The 9,518-nt window shown below is 43.0% G+C and overlaps 1 protein-coding gene across 1 annotated transcript in view; it reads right to left on the reverse strand.

Moving 5' to 3' along the window:
• The window catches only part of LOC109474351 (angiotensin-converting enzyme-like), a 17,498-nt gene that overhangs the window by 2,437 nt on the left and 5,543 nt on the right, over nt 1-9,518 (reverse strand). Inside the window, exons 6-11 of the mRNA XM_019774644.1 lie at nt 7,703-7,872; nt 3,078-3,301; nt 2,824-2,968; nt 1,388-1,489; nt 931-1,062; nt 332-507 (exon numbers count right to left, since the gene is read on the reverse strand). Coding sequence (XP_019630203.1) covers nt 332-507; nt 931-1,062; nt 1,388-1,489; nt 2,824-2,968; nt 3,078-3,301; nt 7,703-7,872 — 949 coding nt within the window. The remainder of the gene's footprint in view (nt 1-331; nt 508-930; nt 1,063-1,387; nt 1,490-2,823; nt 2,969-3,077; nt 3,302-7,702; nt 7,873-9,518) is intronic.

Raw genomic sequence — 9,518 nt, forward strand, 5'->3', positions numbered from 1 at the left:
ACATCGTCAAGTAGCTACAATCAAGTAAATTCGGTTTCTTCTCGTTTCTTAGTAATGGCAAAAAGGTAAGAACAGATATATTTCAATACAGGTTTGTCTAAGCTCATTAGAAATATAAATTTATCTGTACAGCTTAGATGTATAAAGAAGGGGAACATAGATTGTATCAGATTATAAAGATCTACTCTCTCTTAATAATGTATGAACCCCCTTTTGAAAATATGAAAATGCGTTGGACTATCTTAGATCGTACAAATCTCATGAAAATGAACATTCTAATCCTGTACTGATGGCACTGAAGCATTGGTTTTTGACCATGAAAGCTACTCACAAGTAGGAGTCCAGCTTTCGTCCCAGCCGAGCCTCTCTCCAGCGTTCTGTGTTTCCAACCAAGTGATGAGTGGTTGGAAGTACTCCACGATCGGCTGAGCTGACATCGTCCTTTGGCCAGTGATCACCTCCATGGCGACAGGCCACTCCTCACTGGAACCCATCTGGAGCATTCGGCTGTGTGATTGTCGGAGGATGGGGTGGCGATTGTTACCATCAATATCTCCATCATTATTTCAATTTAAAAAAATGCTACCATGCTACATACATGTAAATCAGAGTAGATAGAAGGTACTAGTAAATGATATGTCCTACGGGGGGCCACGATCGTCGGTAGTCATGCAATTTTTATGCCATAGAATTCGTAAGCAAATTGTGACAGAACCTACCGCCAACAAGGATCTGACAACTTCTAGATTTTCTAGAACAAGACAATTTAATCTTGCTCAACTACCACAAGAATGCCATCAGACGATTATACGACAATAGCACAACAGTGCACGCTAATGGCCCCTGAGGTGCTGTAAACAAAGAAAGAAGAGAGCACAAAGAGAACACTGTTGCCTTAGAGTTCGACAGGAATACGATATAACAACTCACGCCAACTTTTCCCCAGCGGCCGCCTTGTTGGGCCCTGCAGAGATGTCACACTTGTGCAGCGGACCGGTGTGCCCGGAAGTCTCACACAGGGCCTTGTGGAACTGGAACTGAACTACAAAACTCACAAAGTACCTACACGGTGAAACAACGCAAAAACTTTACCTTGTCATCAACCCCCATATAATCTAACAGATATTGCAAGATATTCTATACATAAAGCCATTCTCACGAGGCAAAGTCGGGTTCGCGGCGTATATGCCACGGAACCGAAAGGTACACGCCAGGGAACAAAACACTGAAAGTGAATTTTGTGAAGTGAGAACGTGTAATAGTCATTCTATGTGTTCTTCATTGACCTACATCTTATCTAGCTCACTTTATGCGTTTGTGACTTTTTTGCAATATTTATACATTCCTTGGTACACATAAAGTGCAGTATAACCAACAAGAAACAGACCTGATGTAAGGGGTGTTACCAGGGATGTGGAATTTAGCGCCGGGATCAAAGTCTTTGGCGGGGTTCCTCGGGATAGGTGGCACGATACCCTGGTAATGAGTCCTGTATGGGAAAGTACTCTATTAGTGTACGATAGAGAGATATTCGTGTAACAAGTGGGCCATGCTTGAGCGTAAGTTGGGTTTGTCCTAGTTCTGATAGACTGTGTTATTCTGACCTGAGTCCTAGTTGGACGTGAGTTAGGATTGTCCTAGTCAGGCTGATAGACTGTGTGATTCTGACCTGAGTTTCACAACCTCTGGTTGGACACGAGTTAAATTTTTGTCTTAGTTCTGATAGACTGTCTGATTCTAACCTATCACCACTCCTAGTTCGACGTGAGTTAGGTTAGTCCTACTTCTGATAGACTGAGTAATTCTGATCTGAGTTCCACCATTCCTATCCTTGTTGTCCTAGTTCTCATGATAAGTTGTGTGATTCTGACCTGACTTTCACCACTCCTATCCTAATTGAACGTGAGTTTAATATAGGTTTTTCCTAGTTCTGATAGACTGTGTGATTCTAACCCGAGTTTCACCACTCCTAGTTGGACGTGAGTTAGGTTTGTCCTAGTTCTGATAGACTGTGTGATTCTAACCTGAGTTTCACCACTCCTAGTTGGACGTGAGTTAGGTTTGTCCTAGTTCTGATAGACTGTGTGATTCTGACCTGAGTTTTATCAGTCTTAGTTCGACGTGAGTTAAGTTTGTCATAGTTCTGATATTTTGTGTGATTCTGACCCGAGTATCACCACTCCTAGTCGGACGGGAGTTAGGTTTGTTCTAGTTTTGATAGACTGTGTGATTCTAACCTGAGTTTCATTACTCCTATTCTTGATGGACGTGAGTTAAATTTGTCCTAGTTCTGATTGTGTGATTCTGATCTGAGTTTCACTACTTCTATCCTTGTTGGACGTGAGTTAGATTTGTCCTAGTTCTGATAGACTGTGCGATTCTGACCTGAGTTTCACCACTCCTAGTTAGACGTGAGCTAGGTTTGTCCTAGTTTTGACAGACTGTGTGATTCTGACCTGAGTTTCATCACTCCTACCCTAGTTGGACGTGAGTTAGGTTTGTCCTAGTTCTGATAGACTGTCTGATTCTAACCTGAGTTTCACCACTCTTGGTTGGACGAGAGTTAGGTTCTTCCTAGTTTGGATAGACTCTGTGATTATATTCTGACCTGAGTTTCCCCACTCCTATCCTAGTTGGACGTGAATTAGGTTTGTCCTAGTTCTGATAGGCTGTGTGATTCTGACCTGGTTTTACCACTCCTAGTTGGACGAGAGTTAGGTTTCCTAGTTCTGATAGACTGTGTGATTCTGACCTGAGTTTCACCACTGCTAGTTTGACGTGAGTTAGGTTTGTCCTAGTTCTGATGGACTGTGTGATTCTGACCTGAGTTTCCACCACTCCTCGTTGTAGGTTGCCGGAGTGATAGAGCCGTTGAAGACCGCCCATCTCCACTGGTCCATCAGGTAACCGAACGGCAGGAACGAGATCTTGTCCAGGGCCATACTCATCAGGAAGTTGATGTCAGACTCTGGATCATGAGAGGATTGAACAGATAGGAGGTGATTTTTACATAATGTTTTTTAAAATTAAGAATTTCTTACCAAATAAGAAACCAGATCTTCTGCTGTAAGGCCTACCGTTGTCGTCTTCCACATTGTCCAAGAGGCCGATTCCCTGTAAGTGTGTCGGAGTGGCCACGGACAGAGCCAGCAGATCTCCCACCGCTTCATGGAAGCCCGGGTTTCCTCCCCGCCGGAACGGAACGGGATGGTGCTTGTACTGTAGATAGTACTCGATGTGACCCATCTCGTGGTGGATGGTGACCAGGTCGTCCATGTTGATGTTGGTGCACATCTTAACCCTGTATTATTCATACAATATTTGTTCTTATCATTATTATCGAAACATTATATGAACTGAATCTAGTCACATCTTTGTCATTCCACTCCATTGACGGCTTATTCAATGAGATAAAACTTGAGGATGAGGCACACCCTCAAGTGTTTTGTCAAGGTTATGATTTGTATCATTGATGTTAATTCAGATTCTTTACTTCAGTAATAGAGTCATACGTCATAAGTCAACATACGTGACCTGTAGTCTCATTCAGATTAACAACGCAGGCCGAGGGCGAACAACTCAACTACTAGAGGTATACGATGAAATAGGTCAGGTTTTAGATGCATCTGGACAAGTAGATGTTATTTTTTTAGATTTCTGTAAAGCCTTTGACACTATTTCTCACAGGCTACTTGTACATAAGCTGAAGTTATATGGATTTGATAGTCAACTCCTTACCTTGATAAGCGATTACCTCTACGATCGCCAACAAAGAACAATTGTTGAAGGTCAGAAGTCTAACTACTTGCCTTTATTATCCGGGGTCCCTCAAGGATCAATCCTTGGCTCGTTTCTATTTTTGTTATACATCAATGACTTACCTGACTACGTACATTTCGGCAGGATGGCCATGTTTGCTGATGATGCCAAATGTTTTAAAAGTATAAACTCGATTTTTGATTGTATAAGATTTCAGGCTGACTTGGAAAGACTTGCCTTTTGGAGTAAAACATGGCAAATGAGATTTCATCCCTCCAAATGCTCCGTAGTCAGTGTTACACGAAAGTCCACCCCTATTGAATATACATATAGCATTGATGGTACTGAACTTACCAGATGTCTAGCTTATGAAGACCTAAATACATCTGTAACAACTACGAACTGTCATACAGGGATCGACTTACCTCTACCAATCTGTTACCGCTGTGTTATAGACGGGAACTTTTCGATGTATTATTCCTTTTCAAGTGTATTCGTGGTTTTTACTCCATTGATATATCTCGTTTTGTTAAAGTTTCTGTACCTAGTAGATCTCTTCGCTTTACCGACCAATTTCAATTTACTGTCCGCCCATGTAAAACTGAAACATTTACCTTTTCATATTTTAGCCGTGTAGTACTCATCTGGAACACTTTACCTGTAACAATCCGTCAACATTTGTACACAAATCTTAGCATTTCATCTGTCAGGAAATTGTTAGCCACTTATTACATATCCCGGGTACACTCCACATATTCCACCGATAACATATGCACCTGGTCCTCCATTTGTAGATGTCATGCCTGCCTAACCACTTATCCATACCTTACTGCCTTTATTGTTATTTGTTATTTTGTATACTGTATATTTTTAGTTCTGATATTTAGATGTATCTTGATGTATTATTTGTCTCGGTGCTATGTACATGTATCTCTGTTGAGGAGCCGGCCCCGTAGAGAAACCAGCTTTCTGTTCCCGGCTCCTCACAGACTTTTTTTTAAATCTGTAAAGCTCAATAAATAAAAATAAAAATAAAAATAAACTTGCTTGTCTAGGCTGAGTGACCTACCTGACATCATGCGCGTTGTAGAGTCCCATGCGGACGCGTGACAGACCAACTTCTCTGTCTGCCGGTTTGACGAACATGGAGTTGTCCCAGAAGTTCTGCGGCAGTCTCCACTTGACCCATCTCCTTAAAGAAGTCGTCTGACGTACGGAACATCCGATCGACTGTCCATCCCTGATGAACATTAATCACTATTAGAACTGATATAGCTACGTGTCCGTGTTTGCAAGGGGGTCCAAATTTCACCACTCCTCGCTGGACGTGAGTTAGGTTTGTCCTAGTTCTGATAGACTGTGTGATTCTGACCTGAGTTTCCACCACACCTAGATGAACGTGAGTTAGGTTAGTCCTACTTCTGATAGACTGAGTGATAGACTGAGTTCTGATAGACTGTGTAATTCTGACCTGAGTTTCGCCACTCCTAGTTGAACGTGAGCTAGGTTCGTCCTACTTCTGATAGACTGAGTGATTCTGACCTGAGTTTCGCCACTCCTAGTTGGACGTGAGTTAGGTTTGTCCTAGACCTGATAGACTGTGTGATTCTGACCTGAGTTTCACCACTCCTAGTTAGACGTGAGTTAGGTTGTCCTAGTTCTGATAGACTGAGTTGTTCTGACCTGAGTTTCACCACTCTTAGTTGGACGTGAGTTAGGTTTGTCCTAGTTCAGGCTGATAGACTGTGTGATTCTGACCTGAGTTTCCACCACTCCTGGTTGGACGTAAGTTAGGTTTGTCCTAGTTCTGAAAGACTGTGTGATTCTGTCCTGATTTTCACCACTCCTAGTTGGACGTGAGTTAGGTTTGTCCTAGTTCTAATAGACTGTGTGATTCTGACCTGAGTTTCACCACTCCTAGTTGGACGGTAGTTAGGTTTGTCCTAGTTCTGATAGACTGTGTGATTCTGACCTGAGTTTCACCACTCCTATCCTAGTTGGACGTGAGTTAGGTTTGTCCTAGTTCTGATAGACTGTGTGATTCTGACCTGAGTTTCACCACTCCTAGTTGGACGTGAGTTAGGTTTGTCCTAGTTCTGATAGACTGTGTGATTCTGACCTGAGTTTCACCACTCCTATCCTAGTTGGACGTGAGTTAGGTTTGTCCTAGTTCTGATAGACTGTGTGATTCTGACCTGAGTTTCACCACTCCTAGTTGGACGTGAGTTAGGTTTGTCCTAGTTCTGATAGACTGTGTGATTCTGACCTGAGTTTCACCACTCCTAGTTGAACGTGAGTTAGGTTTGTCCTAGTTCTGACAGACTGTGTGATTCTGATCTGAGTTTCACCACTCCTAGTTGAACGTGAGTTAGGTTTGTCCTAGTTCTGATAGACTGTGTGATTCTGACCTGAGTTTCACCACTCCTAGCTGGACGTGAGTTAGGTTTGTCCTAGTTCTGATAGACTGCATGATTCTGACCTGAGTATCAAAACCCCTGGTTGGACGCGAGTTAAATTTTGTCCTAGTTATGATAGACTGTACATGTGTGATTCTAACCCATCACCACTCCTAGTTGGTCTTGAGCTAGATTTTTCCTAGTTCCGATAGACTGTGTGATTCTGACCTGAGTTTCATCACTCTTAGTTCGACGTGAGTTAAGTTTTCCTAGTTCTGATATTTTGTGTAATTCTGACCTGAGTTTCACCACTCCTAGTTGGACGTGAGTTAGATTTGTCCTAGTTCTGATAGACTGTGTGATTCTGACCTGAGTTTCACCCCTTCTAGTTGGACGTGAGTTAGTTTTGTCCTAGTTCTGATATACTGTGTGATTCTGACCTTAATTTCCACCACTCCTCGTTGTAGGTTGCCGGAGTGATAGAGCCGTTGAAGACCGCCCATCTCCACTGGTCCATCAGGTAGCCAAACGGCAGAAACGAGATCTTATCCAGGGCCATACTCATCAGGAAGTTGATGTCAGACTCTGGATCATGAGAGGATTAAACAAATGGGAGGTGATTTCCATATAACGTTTCTCTTTTTAATTTAGGAATTTTTTACCAAATAAGAAACCAGATCCTCTGCTGTAAGGCCTACCGTTGTCGTCTTCCACATTGTCCAAGAGGCCGATTCCCTGTAAGTGTGTCGGAGTGGCCACGGACAGAGCCAGCAGATCTCCCACCGCTTCATGGAAGCCCGGGTTTCCTCCCCGCCGGAACGGAACGGGATGGTGCTTGTACTGTAGGTAGTACTCGATGTGACCCATCTCGTGGTGGATGGTGACCAGGTCGTCCATGTTGATGTTGGTGCACATTTTAACCCTGTACACATACAGCATTTGTTCTTATGATCATTATCATCGAAACATTATATGAACTGAATCTAGTCACATCTTTGTTATTCCTTTCAGTTGCCGGCTGAGCCAATGAGATAAAACTTGAGGCACACCCTAAAGTGTTTTATCAAGGTTATCATGATGATGATGATTTAAAAACATTTTGCAGCCCTGAGGCTGGATTGCATGTTTCCTTACATCAGTGTTCACCTTTAAAAATGTATACATAAAATAATTGAATTGCGACCACATATCTACATGATCTCTACATATATACATGAAAAAAGACAACACATTAATTGTTTACGTTGCCTCATTTAGGAGTTTTACTATATAGGGCAAAGGGCTGTTGGAGTAGCGCTTCGTACGTGCTAGAATAGGGTCGAATTTATTTTTTTTGCCTTGTTGACCTCCCCGTTACTTCGCCTGTTGTCTGATTGTCTGTCATGTCTCTTGTCTGTTATGATTTGTATAATTGATGTTAATTCAGATTCATCACTGCAGTAATAGAGATATACGTCATAAGTCAATATACGTGACCTGTAGTCTTAATCAGACTAACAGCGCAGGCCGAGGGCGAACAACTTGCTTGTCTAGGCTGAGTGACCAACCTGACATCATGCGCGTTGTAGAAGTCCCATGCGGACGCGTGACAGACCACTTCTCTGTCTGCCGGTTTGACGAACATGGAGTTGTCCCAGAAGTTCTGCGGCATCTCCACTTGACCCATGTCCTTAAAGAAGTCGTCTGACGTACGGAACATCCGATCGACTGTCCATCCCTGATGAGCATTAATCACTGTTAGAACTGACATAGCTGGGTGTCCGTGTTTGCTAGGGGGTCCAAATTTCACCACTCCTAGCTGGACGTGAGTTAGGTTTGTCCTAGTTCTGATAGGCTGTGTGATTCTGACCTGAGTTTCACCACTCCTAGTTAGACGTGAGTTAAGTTTGTCCAAGTTCCGATAGACTGTGTGATTCTGACCTGAGTTCCACCATTCCTATCCTTGTTGGACGTGAGTTAGGTTAGTCCTAGTTCTGATAGACTGTGTGATTCTGACCTGAGTTTCACCACTCCTAGTTGAACGTGAGTTAGGTTAGTCCTAGTTCTGATAGACTGTGTGATTCTGACCTGAGTTTCACCACTTCTAGTAGGACACATGTTATCTTTGTTCAAGTTCTGATAGACTATGTGATATTCTTAACTGAGTTTTACCATTCCCAGTTGGACGTGAGTTAACTTTGTCCTAGTTCTGATGGACTGTGTGATTCTGATCTGAGTTTCACCACTTCTAGTAGGACACATGTTATCTTTGTTCAAGTTCTGATAGACTATGTGATACTCTAAACTGAGTTTCACCATTCCCAGTTGGACGTGAGTTAGGTTCGTCCTAGTTCTGGTAGACTGTGTGATTCTAATCTGAGTTGAGAACTGACATAGCCGAGTGTCCGTGTTTGCTGGGGGGTCCAAATTCATGACACTTTTTCCAGGCACAAGAGCCGTCTACGGACCAACATTCTTAGCATGTACAGATATTAAAACCGGAAATTTTAGCGGCAGTATCATGACAAGTCGCTAGGTGGATAAAACTCTGATGATTTCGAGTCTCATCAAGACCTGCCTAACTAGGCATCAAAGGCAGTCCATGCAAGCCTATATCTAGCATAGCAGAGACGTTCTCGGCAAAGAATAGTTGCTTCAAACAGTAGGATATAAATGAAAGGGATCTGCTCACATCTTCCTGCATCTTCGGTGTCACATCCAGGCTCGTCTTGCCAGGGTAGGGCTCCACTAGGTCGTAGATGTTGATCCAGGATTGAGACCACATGTTACCTACATGTACATCGATCAAATCAGTCAATGTGTTACTAAGGATAGAAAGAAACAATGAAATATTTAGCTCAATGTCTTCCAGACAGCCACCATTGACTATTGCCTGTTAGCCCTTTTAAAAAAATATTTCTGATATCACACAAACCTAGCAGATGAGCAGGGATGGGCCCAGTGGCGCTGATCTTGTCTTGTCCGTATGTAGCCCTGAGCTTCTTCCTGACGTAAGCGTGCAGGTTGTTGTACAGAGGCGTGAGCTGGTTGTACAGGTTCTCCAGTTGTTCCTGGAAGTCAGCCGTCTCGTACCAGGAGCGCCAGTACGCTCCCGTGTCTTCCCATCTCTGAGCTGCATGGATACATAACATGACATGTGACATTTGGAGCAAAAGTGACATACAGTATAAAGTTAGTTTAAACCCACAACTTTCGGTATAGAAGTGCAGTGCCAATCTCTGTTTCTATAGCCCTTGAACCACAGAGGCCACAGTAGGGGTGTTTTCAATTCTCCATACATTTTACTTTGGTGCACATTAGCACAATTTCAAACACTCTACACAGGACGCACTGTCTACAATGCATATTTGTGAAACTAAGTGA

Source organism: Branchiostoma belcheri, unplaced genomic scaffold (assembly GCF_001625305.1).
Source record: "Branchiostoma belcheri isolate BF01 breed outbred unplaced genomic scaffold, Haploidv18h27 scaffold302, whole genome shotgun sequence".
In the NCBI taxonomy this organism is placed as follows: domain Eukaryota; kingdom Metazoa; phylum Chordata; class Leptocardii; order Amphioxiformes; family Branchiostomatidae; genus Branchiostoma; species Branchiostoma belcheri.